The sequence below is a fragment of the Myodes glareolus genome, chromosome 6 (assembly GCF_982192425.1).
Source record: "Myodes glareolus chromosome 6, mMyoGla1.1, whole genome shotgun sequence".
Classification (NCBI taxonomy): Eukaryota; Metazoa; Chordata; class Mammalia; order Rodentia; family Cricetidae; genus Myodes; species Myodes glareolus.
Window position 1 is genome coordinate 20,063,255 of NC_142031.1, and position 18,304 is coordinate 20,081,558.

General features: G+C 46.7%; 1 protein-coding gene across 1 annotated transcript; it reads left to right on the forward strand.

Moving 5' to 3' along the window:
* The first annotated feature begins 1,208 nt into the window (after positions 1-1,208).
* On the forward strand, positions 1,209-17,732 carry Tmem50a (transmembrane protein 50A). Its single transcript, XM_048443179.3, has 7 exons — positions 1,209-1,367; positions 2,980-3,084; positions 4,518-4,630; positions 10,952-11,019; positions 12,681-12,773; positions 15,832-15,892; positions 17,301-17,732. Exons 2-7 carry the CDS (start codon positions 2,992-2,994, stop codon positions 17,344-17,346), a joined length of 474 nt encoding a protein of 157 aa, XP_048299136.3. The 5' UTR covers positions 1,209-1,367; positions 2,980-2,991; the 3' UTR covers positions 17,347-17,732.
* The last annotated feature ends 572 nt before the right edge of the window (positions 17,733-18,304 follow it).

Genomic DNA, 18,304 nt, shown 5'->3' on the forward strand with positions numbered 1-18,304 from the left:
CCAGCACTCAGGAAGCAGAGACAGGCAGATCTCTGTGAGTTTAAGGACAGCCTCATCTAAAGAGGGAGTTCCAGGACAGCCAGAGCTAAACAGAAAAGGCAGAGGCGAAGGGATCTTTCTGAGCTGGGGATATGCCTCTCTGGTAGAGTGCCAGCTTAGCATGTGGATACGCAGAGCGGTAACATGCTCAGCAGGGACATAGATAGAGTTAGAGAAATAGACACATACGCATGTACACATGTGCAAGGACGCACATGCGCGCACACACATACAGAGAAAGAGTGATCTTGAGACATTAACCAGTCATTAGTCAACCACAATAAACCTTTATCTTAAAGGTTAAGAAACATGCCCATTTAAAAATAGGTGATGGAGGGGCTAGAGAGATGTCTCAGTGATTAAGAGCACTGGCTGTTCTCTTGGACAACTTGATTCAATTCCCAATACCAATATGGCTGTTCACAATGGCTGTAGCTCCAGGTCCAATTAGCCAGCACAAGTGACGCACAAACGTTCATGCAGGTAAAATACTCATCATATAGAAATTTTAAAAACTGAATATGTTATGGGGCTAGGACCAGAGCTGAGTAGTAGTAGCTGGCCTGGCCAGCCCCAGCACTTTGGGGGGGGGGGGAGGTAGCAGGACACTGTATAGTTTAATAGACCAATCAGCTAATGTCTCATCCCCAACTAAAGCTACATAGATTTAATGCATCAAAGGGAAAAATGGGGACTAGAGAGTCCGTCCCTACTGCCTAGCTCTGTCAGGCAATGAGCCACCGGCTCCCTTCTGTGCCTCAGGCACCTGACTCTACCTGCCACCCACATAGACCTGTGATCAGAGCAAGGCCAACCCCAGTCTCATTAAAGCCACCATTGGGCTGGAAAAATGGGTCAGCAGGTAAAAGTACTTGCTGCTAAGTCAGATGACCTAAGTTGGAATCCCGGGGCCCACAAGGTGGATGGAGAGAACCGACTCCTGCAGGTTGTTCTGTCTGACTTCCACACAATAACAACAAAAATAAATAAAGTGTAGTAAAAATTAAAACAAATAGTAAGGGTAGATTGCCGCCTTCCTTCCTCGGCCCCAGAAGGCAACCTCAACGCTAGTATTTCCCACGGTGACCAGAGGGACTGGAAGAGGGAGGCCGGGCATGCGCAGACTTTGTCGGCGCGGTGGGCGTGACCCACAGACCCCGCCCGGGGACCCGCCCTCCGCCCCCGATCCGCATGCGTACTGGTTCGAGGGCGGGGTCTGCACATTGACATCCGGGAGTTTGGTTGCCTGTGGCTGTTTTGTTTTCTTGCAGAACTGGAGTAAAGTGAGGCCACCGAACGCGCGGCGACTCCCGGCTCCAGACTTGGACGTGAGTGCGGACGGGAGGGCGGAGCAGCAGGTCGGGTCGGGCTCGAACTCGCGGTGGTGCGGGCCGCGCCCCAGCTCTTGGACGCCGCCGCCGCGGTTGAGCTCGCGACACGCCGGGCCGCTTCCTGTCGCTGGGTCTCGCCCCAGAACTGCAGAGCTGAACAAGCAGACCCCACGACAGAGCAGCGCGGCCGGCCCACGCGTGGCCGCGCCCTGTTCTCCTAGAGTCTGCAGGGCGGGTCTGCCTTTGGGATGTCAAGTAATTGTGCCCCGAAAAATGGACTCGGGTGGAGCCGTTGGGATGAACTGACAATTAGACATAGTGGGTTGCTTTTCTTTCCAAGCATTAGATAAAAAACGAGTGTATTTTCAGACCCGAACTCATCACAAAGGTATATCTGTTTTTCCCTTTAGCTTGTTTAGAGGAATCCCCTAAGTTATGTGGGGATTTGGGGTGTTCATTCACTGTGAGCGAGTTGTGTATAATTCAGGTTTTCACATTTTCCTGTGAAATAAAGATCATGTGATGATTCGGGCCGGGTCTGCACAGTTGAGCATGAAGGAGGTTTTATGTAATTTGTTAAGACAGTTTCACTTCGCTGTGTAATTTGACAGCACATTCTTTATTTTTAGTCTGAATTAATTTCAGATCTGAACTTTTTTTTTTTGCGGGGGATGCAGAAACATCATCAGAATCAGAGTTAGAGACGTTAAATAAAATGAGAGCCCTTTACACAGTAATGACATCCGAGGGCAGGCCTGGGGGAGAAATATTGTAAAAGAAATGAGGTAGAAATAAAAACCCGTAGTTGATAGTTTCCTGTCTTAATCTGGGCATGAAGAAACCCACATACATGGTAAAATGTGCAATTTCCTAGGAGAAATAGTTTTCATCCGAGGACATTGTTAACTTAGGACCAAAGTTTATTGAGTTCTTGTTCAGCAAAACCAAATACCAACCTTAGTTTGGAACTAAAGCTGTAGAAACAGTCCGGGAGGACTAAGCATCATTGTGCTCACTTATCTAAAGGACTCTTAATTTAATAATGGATTTAGTGGATTGGAATAACAGAGTATGACAGATCCGAGGAGCTCAGTACATTTTTGGGTAATCACTTTCATTCATATTACGTAAATACTTTATAACCATCCTATTTTGTGTTCTTGGTTTTTGGTTTTGTTAACTGTTTTGGTTTTTTGAGACAGACTGGCCTGAAACTCACTGGCTGGCCTCTGCCTGAGTGCAATCCTCCTGCCAAATGCTAGGATTGCGAGCACAATGGGAGGCTGAGGCAGGAGGATTACCTAGAGTTTGAGAGCAGCCTTGGAAAGACTCTGCCCCCCTCCCAACAAACCTAGGAGCAGGGACAGGCTGGGGACTTAATTTATTTGTAGAGTGCCTCCCCAACATGTATGAAGCCCCAGGTTTGATTTGAAGTACCGCACTCTTCCCAAAAGCTGTATCAGATATTCTGAAGAAATATATAGAGCCAGAGTAAAAATAGTTTGTAATGTGTATTAGATTGTAAATGAGCTGTTATTTTCAGAACCACCACCAGGTTTGAAGCAAGTAAATGGTAGTACTTTATTTTGTTGTGTTGATTTTGTTTTAGTGACCTGAAAAGATGTCTGGGTTTCTAGAAGGCGCCAGGTGTTCGGAATGCATGGACTGGGGAGAGAAGCGGAACACCATTGCCTCAGTCGCTGCGGGCATTCTAGTAAGTATCCTTGAGGCTTGGCCCTCCTTATGTTGGTCTGTCTGTGTAGACCTTTCGGATTGTGTGAGGACTTTAAAATGTATACTTAAAAAAAATTGATCACTAAAATTTCCTTGTTCAAGTAGCAAGCTACATCCACAGTACACTTAATGCCATTCTATAGAATCTTATTCAGTTGGGTTTTTGTTGTTGTGGTTTTTTGTTTGTTGGTTGGTTAGTTTTCAAGATGGTTTTTCTGTAGCTTTGGAGCCTGTCCTAGAACTCATTCTGCAGACCAGCATGTCCTCAAACTCAGAGATCCACCTGTTTCTGCCTCCTGAGTGCTGGGATTAAAGGCGTGCGCCACTGTGCATCACCACTGCCAGGCAAATAAATCTTTATTTATTTATTATATTTAGTCTTCTGCCTGCGTGTATTCTTGGACGCCAGAAGAGGGCACCAGATTTCATTACAGATGGTTGTGAGCCACCATGTGGTTGCTGGGAATTGAACTCAGTACCTCTGGAAGAATAGCCAGTGCTCTTACCTCTGAGCCATCTCTCCAGCCCAGGGTTTTTTGTTTTTATGAGATAAGGTTTTTGTGTAGCCTTGGCTGTCCTGGAACTTGCTCTATAGACCAGGCTAGCCTTAAAACTCAGAGATCCACCAAGGCCTACACCGCCACCACCCAGTGTGTGTGTGTGTGTGTTTGTTTTGTTTTGTTTTTTTACTGTAGAGTTTTATTATTTTTATTTTATATATTTTCTTTAATAATAACCAGAAAAAATTTACTTGAGGTAATACATAATCTCGTTTTCAAATTGAATTTAAAAATCACATCAGAAACCACCACATGACCACTTTGTAGTTGTCAGAAGGAATAAGAGAATTGCAAACCTGTTGTTTCAGGATACCAGGATGTAGCTAAGAGTCTTTCAGTGGTCACTGTTCTTTCCACAGACCTCCTTGTTTGGGCAGGGAGGGTGTCTCGCTGTGTAACCCAGGCTGCCTTTGCTCTCAGTCCTCCTGCCTCAGCCTCCCTGGGGCGACTGTGCGCTACCACACCCCACACCGTAGAACTGCAAAAGGGCATGACTTCTGTCCGTTTGGGATCCAGTGCAGACTCAGTGCGATTGTACTGAAGCCCTCAGAGCACTGCCGTTTACAGGCATGGACAATCTCACCTGACTTCTCCTGTCCCCCTTCTCTGGGATACGTGGTCACCAAATCAGGTGCAGGTTTATAAAGACGTACTAATGAAAGCAGGTTTAGGGTACCTGATATTTAATTGGCTGTCAAACAGCCTACAGATTGCAAATGTGAAGCTGCTGGAGTGGTTGAGGAAACATGGAAATTCATTTGCAGGGGTTTCTTGGTTCCAGTGCTCTATAGCAGCCCCTGTGCTGCGACTGTCGTGACTCGCTGACGTCGCCTTACTCTGTCTGTCTGTCTAGTTTTTCACAGGATGGTGGATCATCATAGATGCTGCTGTCATGTATCCCACGATGGAGGAATTCAACCACTCGTACCACGCTTGTGGCGTCATAGCAACCATAGCCTTCCTCATGTAAGTGCGGGGTTACCTAGAGCATCACAAACTGAAATGATCCTAGACACAATTTAACATTCCAGTAGATGGGGCTGGAGAGATCCCTAGCAACCAAATGTCTCACAACCATCTCTAGTGGGATGTGATGCCTTCTGGTATAGGTGTACATGAGATAGCACTCATGCATAAAATAAATAAATCTTTTAAAAAAAGTTCTAGGGGCTGGAGAGATGGCTCAGAGGTTAAGAGCACTGGTTCCTCTTCTAGAGGTCCTGAGTTCAATTCCCAGCCACTACGTGGTGGCTCACAACCATCTGTAATGAGATCTAGAGTTCTCTTCTGGCCTGCAGGTATACACGGAGGCAGAACACTGTATACATAATTAAGTAAATAAATCTTTAAAAGAAATAAAATCCTAGTAAGTAAGAAAGATAGCCAGGCACGGTGGCGCACTCTCATAACCTACAGTCCCACACTCAGGATATAGAGACAGGAGCATTGCTGAAGATTTCAGGCCAGCCTTGCCTACTTATAAAGTCTCATACCAACCAAGGCTATGATCTCAACAAGACAAAGGATGTTGAGGAATGGCTCTGTGTTTAAGATCGTGTATTTCTCTGGCAGAAGACTTGGGTTTGATTCCCAACACCCTCATGGTAGCTCACAGCCTCCCGTAACTCCAGTTCAAGGCTGGCAAGTCACTCTTGTGAGAAGTGACAGTCTCTTTCTTCTCTCCACGTCGGTAGGGTCTCGGTAGGGTCTCCTGCTTTCCTTAGCTGTGCTTACTTCTGTTGTAACTTAGTTTAAAATTTCCCCTTCTCCTCACCAGTTTTTCAGCCTCCCACAGGTATTTACTGAGTTTCACAGTCCAACAGCCTCTGTTCTCAGCATGAGAGAAATGCTTGAGTCTAAAACAGGAGCCGTCCATAGGTGAGTGAGGTGGACAGTGTTTTCAAGACAGGGTTTCTCTGTGGCTTTGGAGCCTGTCCTGGAATTCGCTCTTGTAGACCAGACTGACCTCGAACTCACAGAAATCACCTGCCTCTGCCTCCCGAGTGCTGGGATTAAATGCGTGTGCTACCACCACCCTGGCAAGTGATAGTGTCTTAAATGATTGCAAGTGCAGATAGGAAAAACAAAACCGACCAGGGTCTGGGGGCTGGAGAGGGATCAGAACCTGGAGCAGGGAAAGGAACTGAACAGGGGTCGGAGCTGGAGAGGAAAGAAAGGCTCACTGAAGCTGTACTGAGAGTCTGAAACTTCCCCTTTGCTTTTGGCTTGTACAATATTAACTCTGTTTCTCTTCCTGTCTCTCTGACTGACCCTCTGTGTTTGACAGGTTGTCATGGATTCTCATTTCTTTGTGTCCCATTCCTGATCACCTCAGGGTCCTTCCCATCCTGTTGAATGAATTCCAAGGACTTTTCCTTATTCCTGTACCTTTATGTTTCCTATGTTACAAATGCTTCCTCTTGAGACCCGTTAATTATTTTTGAGACAGGGTTCCACTATATAACTAGATTGGCAATTCCCACACCTCACCCTCCCAGTTGCTAGGGTTATATATGTACATCCCACCCAGGCCTTTTCTTGGCATGCTGCAGTCCTTTGCTCAGATATCTGCCAACCCTTGGCATCCATTCTTAGGTGAGGAGTCTGGGAGGTTGAGAATGCTCCAGTCCTGCGTCAGGACTTCAGCCTGGGATGAGCGGGTGAGGGCCTGCTGTTCTACTGAACACCCGGGGAAGGGGGTTTCCCTCTGGGCATCGGAGCTCTCAGCAGCTGGAATTCTCCCCATAACATTCCCTGCTTATGAGGACAAGTAGTGGCCTGGCCTGCTATAGGCCGGAGGGATTGGCAAATTATGAGCACATCTAGTTTGCAGATCAAGTTTTACTGGGACACCGCCACACCCTGTTGTTGTTGTTGTCTTTCCGTGTGTGTGTGTGTGTGTGTGTGTGTGTGTGTGTATGCATGCATGTGCACATCCTCCTTGTGGTGCTCGGGATGCAGCCCGGGGCCTTGAGCATGCCAAGCAAGCACTCTGGCATAGCCACGCCCTTATCCTTTTACCATGTGTGATTCTGGGTTCTTGTTTATGACAGTATGACGGGGCTTCATCATTCATAGACCTAAAACATTCTATGATCTTTAAGGAAATTCAGACAAATTCAGGGGAAGTGTGCAGGTGCCGGGAAAGCAGGCTAAACGAGGAGAGGATTCTTATGTCCACAGACCTTCTGATGACCTTGTTCCCACCCCTTGCTCACTAAGCCTTCCGTTCCCAGCCCTGCACTGAGGCTTTTCCACACAGTCTGAGTGGGGGAGTTTTGAGACCAGATTTCTCTGTTTATCTCTGGCTGTCCTGGAACCCACTCTGTAGACCAGGCTGGCCTCGAACTCACAGAGATCCACCTGCCTCTGCCTCCCTGAGCACTGGGATTAAAGACGTGCATGCACCACCACTGCCTGGCTTGGCTATACTATATTTTATAATCACTGAGAGAAATAGGAAAATTCTATTTAGTTTTAGTTTAAAATACCAGAAAAATTACTTTGTTTTTTCTTTTTTCTCCTCCAAAATCCATTCAAAATGAGTTCTTGGGCATGGTTGTGGACACCTATAAATCCTAGCACTCTTCCGGCCTTTCCCCAGTCCAGCGGCCTGAGTTCCTATGTTTTACTGAGGTGCCCTGCACAAGTGTGCACATGTGAGTGTGCAGGGCAGCCTCTGACCAGGTTCTGGCACATTTCCTGCACCTGGTGGCAGCAGATCTGCATTGGATTTATTAGCATTTACCGTCTGTCTGGCTTCAACTCAACTGCCTTTCCAGCTTAGTGTCAGACAGCATCACAGTGAAACCCAGCAGCCTTTTAAGCTTAAAAAGTTTTATGAACATGAGTTTTTAAGTTTTGTTTATTTTTATGTGTATGAGTGTTTTGCCTGAATGAATGTCACTCTGTGTGCGCAGTGCCTGCAGATGCCAGAAGAGGGCGTATAGTACCAGAGTACCCCTCGACATGGAATTAAAGAGCTGTGAGCTACCATGTGGGTCCTGGAACCTAACCCAGGTCTATGCAAGAGCAGCAGGCGTTCGGCCACTAAGTATCCCTCTTGCCCCAAGTTAAAACTCTTAATTACAGTCAAGGAGGTTAGGAGTTAAAGGTTAGCTACTAATAGCTTACTCTTTTCCTGTCCCTAGAAATGTTCTGTGTGTTTGTGGCAGGTGTGGGTGTGGTCTGTGCACATGAGGATAGATGCACAAGGACCGCACAGCCAGACATTGAGTCTTCCTCTACTCCCCACCTTATTCAGGTGGATAGGGTCCTTCAGTGAATGGAAGATCTCCTTTTTGCCTAGGCTGACTGGCCAGGAGACTCTAGCATCAACCTATCTGCCTCCCAGTGCTGGGGTTGAAGGCATTGGCAACTGTGCTTAGCTTTTACTTACATGAGCGTTAGGGGTTCAAACCCTGTTCCTTGTACTTGCACAAGTGTTTTTACCCTAATGACACATATTTCCAGTCCCCATCTTTAAAATGTAGGGCATACTAATAAAAGCAAAATATGAAGAGAAGGGACCTGTATCCCACCAAACTAACTTTTTTTTTCCTTTTTTGGATTTTTTTTTTTTTTTGAGAGAGAGAGGGTTTCCCTGACTGTTCTGGAACTCAGAGAATGGCCTGCCTTTTTTTCCCCAAGATTTATTTATTAATTATGTATATAATATTCTGTCTGCATGTATGCTGCTGGCCAGAAGAGGGCACCAGATCTCATTACAGATGGTTGTGAGCCACCATGTGGTTACTGGGAATTGAACTCAGGACTTCTAGAAGGTCAGTCAGAGTTCTTAACCTCTGAGCTATCTCTCCAGCCCCCTGCCTCTGCCTTCTGAGTGCTAAAATTAAAGGTATGTGCTACTGCTGTGGGCACAAATGTAGCTGGAAGTTTTCTGTGTCTGCCCAATCACGCTGGACAGGTTTCTCTCCAGCCCGCCAGTCCCCACAGCTGCTTATAGAATAATCATTCAGAGGCTTATAATTGCTTAGTCAATGACTCGGGCTGTTGTTGGCTAGCTCTTACATATAAATGATCCCATTTCTAATCATCTGTTTATCACCATGTGACTTCGTGGTGTGACCCGTTTCTAGTCCATCTTGCTTCTCCAGTGCTCACTGGCTTCTCCCCCAGCCCCACCTTTCTTCATCTGTATCTCTGCTTGGATTTCCCACCTAGCTATATTCTGTCCTGCCATAGGCCCAAGCAGCTTTATTCATCAGCCAATAAAAGCATCACATATTCACGGTGTGCAGAAGGACTCCCACATCACTCAAACTAATATTTTGATGCATATCCTTCTAGATTTTCTCTTTGATTGTCTCTCATTCACACATATTTTACAAGTAGTGTTCAGATCTTTCTGGAAAAAGAAAAAAGATATGCTGGGCTGTCGTGGTGGCTCCCAGTACTCAGGAGACAGAGGCAGGTGGATCTCTGAGTTTAGGGCCAACTGGTCTACACAGTGAGTTTCAGGATAGCCAGGACTGTTAAATAGAGAAAGCCTGTCTTCAAAACAAAACAAACAAACAAAAAAAAACATAAGATGACCAGTGAGTGGAGTCAAAGATGGCGGGTATCCTCAGGTACACAAACAGGGCTGAGGTGGGTGGGACATGGATCCCCACAGGAGGGCGGCCTAACACAGCACTCGTCCAGACAAGGTGAAGGTCTGTGCAGTGGGAACAAAAACGTGGATGTCTCGGTAGGGTGGGGAGACTGTTCGTGTTGGAGGCCGAGCACCCAGAGTACAGACCCACTGCAGAGAGCACACTTGATTGCTGGTCTTGGTGTGTCTGAGCAGGGTCCACTCCATCCAGGCTGGGCTTGAACTCAAGGTAGTTCTCTTGCCTTTGTCTTCCATGCACTGAGACAACTTTGTGAGATTCTGTTGTTGTTGTTGTTGTTTTGTTTTAAAAAAATTGTTTATTTTGTATACAGTGTTCTGTCTGCATGTATGCCTGCAGGCCAGAAGAGGGCACCAGATCTCATTATAGATGGTTGTGAGCCACCATGTGATTGCTGGGAATTGAACTCAGGACTTTTGGAAAATCAGGAGTGCTCTTAACTTCTGAACCATCTCTTCAGCCCCTGCTTGGTTTTTTAAGACAGGGTTTCTCTGGGTAGCCCTGGCTGTCCTTAGCCTCAGAGATCCACCTGCCTCTGCCTTCTTGGTGCTGGGATTAAAGATGTGCATTGCACCACTACTGCCCAGCCAATTTTTTGAGAATGTTGTACTAAAATTTTTTGTTTTGTTTTGTTTTGTTTTTGTTTTTCGAGACAGGGTTTTTCTAGTTTTGGAGTCTGTCCTAGAACTAGCTCTTGTAGACCAGGTTGGCCTCGAACTCAGAGAGTTCCACCTGCCTCTGCCTCCCAAGTGCTAGGTTTAAAGGTGTGTGCCCAGCTGTATTCAATTTTTTAAAAGATTTACTTATTAGGTGTACAGTGTTCTGCCTGCATATATGTCTGCACTCCAGAAGAGGGCACCAAATCTTATTATAGATGGTTCAGAGCCCACCATGTGGTTGCTGGGAATTGAACTTAGGACCTCTGGAAAAGCAGCCAGTGCCCTTAACCTCTGAGTCATCTCTCCAGCCCTACTCAATTATTTTTAAGGTTAATTTTTAAAAATCATGTATATGAATGCCAGGCAATGGTGGTGCAAGCTTTTAATACCAGCACCTGAGAGGCAGAGGCAGGCAGATCTCTGTGAGTTTGAGGCCAGCCTGGTCTAACAAAGCGAGCTCCAGGACAACCAGAGCTGTTACACAGAGAAACCCTGTCTCGAAAAACAAACCAAAACAAAATAAATTATGTATATGGTTACATGCCCTTGGGGGCAAGAGGCTTTGGAACCCCCAAGAGCTCCAATTATAGATGGTGGGTGAGTTAGGATCCGAACTCAGGTCCCCGCTTGTGCAGTACGCACCCTTAACTGCTAAGCCATCAGTTCTTCACAAGCATTTGGATCACCCGAAAGATTTGTTAGAACCTAGGTTTTGTGACTCCACACCATAGATTCTGCTTCAATAAGTTTAGGGTAAGACCAAAAGCTTTCAAGCGACACCATTCCCCCAGTCTAGACCATAACTATGGCTGCAAGGCATGTCTCACTTGAATGAACTCCCTTAGGTGACTTAAGTGACATGGACTCCTGACCCAAGACTTGGGAGGCCTCACCTTGAGTTTGGGCAGCCCTAGCTTATTGCATTTAATAATTTGATGTTATAGACGGCTTCTCGTTGGAAGAAAGCCCCTGACTTCTTGCTTCTCCTCCCACAGGATTAACGCAGTATCGAATGGACAAGTGAGAGGTGACAGCTACAGTGAAGGCTGTCTGGGCCAGACAGGTAACTGGGCACCGGCATCTTACTGTAAATCTTTCTTCCTTGAAGTGAGACGACTACACAAAAGGGTGCTTGTCGGGCTGCTTGGGTCCTGGTCCGGGATGGGGTAGTACTGGATTCCAAAGCACAGGTCACAGCAGACTGAGTGCAAAACATACCAGGCTTGAGTGTGCGACCTCAGCCATAATAATAGGCAGTTTTAGGTGTCTCCAGGCCGCAGCAGTGAACAAGGGGCTGGCGGTGTTTGCCACACAGAATCTGCAGCGTGTTAAACTACCTGTATTTGGTTGTGTTAGCACTTTTTGTTTGTCTTTCTAGACAGGGTCTCATTCTGTAGTTGTGACTGACCTGGATCTAGAGGTGTGCATCACTCTACCTAGCTTGCATTAGCCTTTTGAAATCGTTTATAACCTTAGACCATTTTTTTAAATGTGTGCAGAGGCTTTGCCTACATGTTTGTCTGTGCACCGCATGCGTGCCTGATGACTGCAGAGGCCAGGAGAGAGCATTAGATCTTCATGTGCATGTTGGGAACCAAACCTAGGTCCTTCAGAAGAGCAACAGTGTTCCTGCCTGCTGAACTTTCTCTAAGCCCTGCCTTAGCTATATAAGAAGGTTCAGGGAATACCATTCGGGTCTTCAGACTTGCATAACAAGCTACATTACCCACTGAGCCATCTCACTGGCCCCTCAGATAGCCTAGGCTAGCTTCAAACTCCCCATTGTAGCCAAGGATGGTCTTGAACTTCTGATCCTCCTGCCTCAACCCCCCAAGTGTGTGGGTCACAGGTGTGTGCCACCTTTTAAAAAAATAATTTTTTATGTCCATTGGTGTTTTGCCTGCATGTATGTCTGTATAGGGTGTCGATCCCCTAGAACTGGAGTCACAGACAGTTGTGAGCTGCCATGTGGGTGCTGGGAATTGAACTCGGGTTCTCTGGAAGAGTAGCGAGTGCTTTTAACTGCTGAGCCACCTCTCCAGCCCAGTGAGTTTTTTTTTGTTTGTTTTCTTTTCATGATTTTTCGCAACAGGGTTTCTCTGTGTAGCTTTGGAGGCTATCCTGGAACTTGCTCTGTAGACCAGGCTGACCTCAAACTCACAGGGATCCACCTGACTCTACCTTCTGAATGCTGGGACTAAAGGCGTGTGCCACCACCACCACCAGGTGTAAATTTGTTTGTTTCTATTATGTGTATGTATATTATATCATGTGTATGAGTGTATGTGTGTGCTATATGTGTTTTCTTGTTTGGTTGGTTTTTGAGACAGAGTCTCTGTAGTACTTACTGGCCTATACCTCACTGTGTAGCTCAGGTTGGCATTCCTACCTCAGCCACCCATACCTGGGGGAGGAATGAGGGTGGGTGTGCACACACCATGCGTGTATGGAGGTCAGAGAACAGCTTATTGGAGTCAGTTATCTCATGTTACCATTTGGATCCCCGGAAGCCAATTGTGGCATCAGCTTGGCAGCAAGTTCCTTTACCTGCGGTCCACTTGTCAGCCCTTTTGTTGCTTTTATGGCACAGTCTTACGAAGCACAGGCTAACCCTGAGCTTCAGACCCTCTTGCCTCTAACTGTTGGGATCGCAGGCATGCACACACATTCATCGTGGCCTTTGGTTGTCTGCAGAGCAGCCATGCTAACATGTTGTCTTCGCAGGTGCTCGCATCTGGCTCTTCATAGGTTTCATGCTGGCCTTCGGTTCCCTGATTGCGTCCATGTGGATTCTCTTTGGAGGTTATGTTGCCAAGGGTAAGAAAATGCTATGTTTTAATCTCATGCTGGCTCTATTAATCGTCAAAACTGTCTACTTTAGGATAAACTTTTTTAAACAATGTTTTTTATGTAGATGAACCAACTATTGCAATTTATTTTACCTGGAGACGTCTCTCTTCTCATCAATAGATAGCTTTGCATGTTTTTTTTTTCTTCCAACATGGTACTTGGAAGGACTGGGATACAACTCCACGCCCTGCTCTCGACTCTAGAGTAGAATCTTAAGTCCTGTGACCCAAGAGGAGCAGCTTAAAAAGAGCGGGTCTGTCTTGGCTCACTTCAGGAGGGGATGGCTTAGTGTATCAGAGATGCTCATGGCATGGCAGCCAGGAAACACAGAGGGCCAGCAGGAATGAGCTAGGGCCAAGACAGGCCTTCAAAAGCTTGTTCTCCATGACCCACTCCTCCAGGGAGGGCCTGCCTGCCCAGGCCCACTACTCTCACTGGTCCCACAATTTGAATCCATGATTGAATTTGTTCATTGATTGGGTCAGCGCACTCGTGATGTGTCATTGGGTGTGCATGGTCACCCTACATCAAGTTGTCAGTGACGAGGTATCACTTCATCTCTGCAGAGCGCTAACATCCCATTAAAGTGCTCATTGAGCTCACAGCCTTTGGAGGCAAGCACTCTCCCATTGAGCTAATTTATGGCCTTCGGATTTCTTGGTTTTGTTTGTTTCTGTTTATTTTGGTGAAATAGACTCTTGGTGTAGCCCTGGCCTTAGATTCCCATCTATCCTCCTGCCTTACTCAGACTCCCAAATTCTGGAATTATAGATGTTCACCATCACACCCAGGGTAAGTTCCTGCTGTTTAGGAATCGCTGGAATTAGCGATTCCTTCTCCACCTCCTCAGCGCTGAGGTTACCTGTGTTTGCTTGTCACATTTAATCGACATTTATTTGGTTATGCCTCCTTGGTGATGCAATGTTACATAGGAAAAGTGATTAACAGTCGTGTGCACTGTTAAAGCATGGAAAAGGCCTTGGGTTCCTGGCTGACATTCCACTTGAGGGACCTAGAAAAATAGGAAACATCTTTAGTAATCCAGATAAATAGACCAGAGCTAGCAGAGTGGAAACAGACTGCCTGGAAAAGCTTGGACCAGCCTCGCCTGATCTGGTCAGTTAGTTTATTAGTGTGGTTGTTAGGAGACACGGTCTCATTATGTAGCCCAGGCTGGCCTCACAGAGTTCTGCCTGTCTCTGCCTCCCGAAGGCTGGGACTAAAAGACATTTGCCACTGTACCTGGAGGTGGTAATGTTTTTTGTTTTGTTGTTTTTTTTGTTGTTTTCGAGACGGGGTTTCGCTACAGCCTTTTCTGGAACTAGCCCTTGTGTCGGGGACCAGCCTCAACCAAATACCTATCTTCCAGAGTGGAGGCGTGGGAATTTAGAAATATAGTAAAGAATAAAAAGACCTGAATGAAAATAATAAAATTCAGAAACATATAGGATAGTATCGGGAGAGAATTTCAGTGAGTACTGAAAATTTGCTTGTGTTTAATTTCCAGCTGGTTAATATACCCCTGACCCCCAAACATAGGAGTAAAACAATGAAATTGAAAGTCATGGGCTATCTTCATTGTTCACGTCCTAGACCAAACACTGTAGGCAAACCACTCCCTGGGTGGAATCCCAAGTTATTTCCAGAAAGGGAACTGGAACTTAGTTGGATCCTTAGACTTTTGTTTTAGTAGGAACCAATTACTTTATTTCCCTATCTCAGGAGCAGGAGGTCTGGCAACTAGCGACACCTGTGGACCATAGCCTTGCGAAACAGAACTCTGATTTACAACTAGGTGGGACCTTTGAGTTAGAAGCACAATAACTTTGAATGAACTAAAAACAAGTCCCACACTCTCTGACCTTTGTCCTCTTTGGGCCTCCACACTCTTGTAGACCAGGCTGGCCTCGAACTCACAGAGACCCCACAGCTTCTGCCTCCTGAGTGCTGGGATTAAGGGCGCACCGCCCTGCTGTCATGTTTGTTAACGTGGAGTAGTAGAGAACTAGACCAAACTAGTTCTTGAGGCTGTTTTGGGATGAAAAGAGCTGACTGTGCTCTGTGCCTCTGGGCTCTGACAGCCTGGGGGCAGAGTTGCTGAGACCTGCGCTCTGGGTCCCCACAGGGCCCTGCAGTGTCTCCCCTTAGCTGAGGTTACTCTGTCTTTTCAGAGGTGTGTAGGCCTGTCACTGCTACCCCCAGCCAGGGCCTGTCAAGAAAGGTGCCTTTCTCTCACACCGAGCGTCCAGTCTGGGGTACAGTGTCCTGACCCTACCCACCTCACAGCCTCCCCCTGGCATCTCCATGACTGTCACCACAGTCTCTTCCTGCTTTCCTGAAAGGACTTCCTAGCCGATTTCCTGCCTCTCCCTTTCCCTGCAGAGGGATCCTGTTAGAATACCGTCTCCTTGTCCTCACTTCTCCTACCCAGCAGCCTCAGGGCTTTTGTCCCCTGAGCTCGCTCTGGTGTCTGCTCTTCCTGGGATCTTCCTGGCCTCCAGATCTAATGTCTCCATGGTCCCACTCCCTCTCTTGGGTTGCTTCTGATTTCTGGTTGTTCCGAGGGCAGGTGGTGCAGCTCCCTGAGGGCCAGACAGTTGTCAGTTCTGTTCTACAGGATCCTCAGCATGTTTCACGGTGTCCTCTGTGTGTAATGTGCCCTCAGGATGTAGTATTACCTGAACAGAGGGAGCCATCATTCACTGAGCCAATGCTGCCTGTCATGTATTATGTCATTTAGTTTACCCATCACCGCTGCCAGAGCCATTGGTTATGGTAGGCAAGGAAGCTGGTGTTTGCTAGTCTACCTGAACTAAATTGTTTGCAGATTGTTTTTAGTTTTTCAAGACAGGGTTTCACTGGGTAGCATCCTGGCTGTCCTGGAACTCTGTAGACCAGGCTGGCCTCGGATTCACAAAGTTCTACCCCTCTGCCTCCCGAGTACTAGGATTAAAAGTGTGCACCACCACTGCCTGGCTCTGTTCAGAGATTGTAAACCTCTAAATATTACAATTGTTTTTTACAGAAAAGCCCATAGTATATCCTGGAATTGCTGTATTTTTCCAGAATGCCTTCATTTTTTTTGGGTAAGTTCTGATTTTCAGTCTTTAGTGTGTGTGTGTGTGTGTGTGTGTGTGTGTGTGCTTTAAAGGAACGAGTTCCTCTCTGTAACCTAGGCTGAACACAGCTTCATAGGTAGCTGGAACTACAAGTGTGTACCACTAGGCAGGATTTTTCCCTGCTCCATGCATTCTAGGCATTAGCACCTCCGTGGCCCTCCATCCCTCGACCTTTACCCCTTGGCTTCTTGGCATTCGAAGTCTGAGGTACGGTTTCTTCACCAAAAAGTATCTTGTTCATTGTCCCACTAGTTCTTATTTCTGCCACCATGTCCTAGTTAGGTTTGCCATTGCTGTGATGACACCAGAACCAAAACAACCTGGGAGAAAGGGTTTATTTGACTCCCACTTCCACATCACCATCCTTGAAGGAAGTCAGAACAGGAACTCAAAACAGGGCAGGAAGCTGGGGGCAGGGGCTGATGCAGAGGCCACGGATGAGTGAAGCTTCCTGACTTGCTCCTCATGGCTTGCTCAGCCTGCTTTCTTATAGAGCTCAGAACTGCCAGGCCATGGTAGTACACACCCTGTCCTACCTGCCTCTGCCTCCTGAGTGCTGAAATTAAAGGCATGTGTCACCACTGCCCGATATGAAGGCATTTTTTTAAAACTGAGACTCCCTCCTCTCTGATGACTTTATTTAGCGTGTCAAGAGTAGCCAACATACTGCAGCTCATTTGAACTCCTGCTTATCAGTCAAAGCCCATTTCAAATATGGCCATCCTTTGGATCCTCTTTTTAATTTAATTACTTATTATTGTGTGTGCATGTGTGCACATGCTACCACACACGTGGAAGTCAGAGAACAACCTTCACAGTTGTTTCGCTGCTCTTTCCAGCTTTCCATAGGTTCCAGGGCACTCGGGTCGCCAGGCTCTCAGCGCACACTTTACCCACGGAGCCATTGCCCTGCTTTTGTCTGAACCATTTTCAAACAAATTCAGAAACTGACAGCAAGGCATAGTGATTTATGCTTACAATCTTAGCATTGAAAGGCAGAGGCAGGGGGTTTGCCATGAGTTCAAGGATAGCCTGATTTATATATAGATGTCTTAATTGTATGGGTGGGGCTGGAGATCAGCGCTAGCATGCTCACCCCAGGCCTTGGGTTCCATCCCTCGCTCACACCCAAAGGTCTTGTTGGATCAGGTAGTTAATGATCACTACCAAACACTGGCTTTCAGAAGCCTCGGCAGTAAGAGCTCAGGTCTGGGGACAATGACAGCAAGTAGCAGTCTAGCATTATAAAGACATCATGTCTCTAAGACGGTCAGTGTGTGTGCATTTTGGATGCTTTGTCTGTCATATGCTTCCTATCTTTCTAGAAGTTTCTCAGCCCAGACAAGTCATGTTGTCCTTCTTGCTCTGTCCACAGAGGGCTGGTTTTTAAGTTCGGCCGCACGGAGGACTTGTGGCAGTGAAGACGCCTACCTCTGCAGCACGGCACCCTGCCTGGGATTGTTTTTTCTTCACTGCTCACCCAGTTTTGTAACACTGTTTTCTAAACTTATTTCTGAGTACAGTCTCAGCTTAAAATTGTATAACGCTAGAATCATGAGAGCTCCTATGTACACTGCAGCAGTCTGGTGTGCCGTGCCCCGGTCCGCTTTTGCAATGGGAAAGGAAACTATTGACGTGAGTAACTTTGTCAGCCTCTATCATGGTCTAAAGAGCCGATTATGGAGAAGTGGTGGAGTCCTTGGGGTGAGGATTCGCTCTGGGACCCAAAGTGTCTGTTTACCTAGCACGCTCTCTTCTGTGTCCGACGTGGAGTAATGGATAAACATTTTCTTGTTACTAAAAGCTATTCAGTGGTCAGAGTTTTTTTTTCTCTTTATACCATGGATATGGTTTGTGTAGTTCTACCAGGATATCCTGCAGCTTCCTTATCGTGTAAATTAAGATAACCTGTGAAAATGGTTCACGACTCTCTTGAACCAGAAGACCCTTCAAAGTGTGTAAGAGAGTCAGATCTGTGTTCACACTAAGAGCACCTGTACTGCCCGACCGTTGGGTATGTGAAAGGTAGTGCCTTTCACATGTGGTATGTGCCGTCCTGGCAGTAAGATGGGAGGATTGGTAGGGGTGCCCAGGAGTGAGGGGCTGGATATAGTCAGCGGCCCAGACTTTCTACTGTGCTTACTTAAAAACAGAGTACTGCAGAACTCCAGGGTTGGGTTGTCTATTCTTGAGTCATTTGAGATTTCCAGGAGAAATGAGCACCCAAGACGCACCGACTTACATGGTTAACTTGCACGGCAGCTCCCCAACCAATGGGGATGCCCCTTGCTGAGAAGGACAAAACTCCCTGGAGCCAGGAGAGGAGGCCGCACAGAGAATGACAGCCCAGAAGACACCAGAGAAACAAAACCTTGCGGC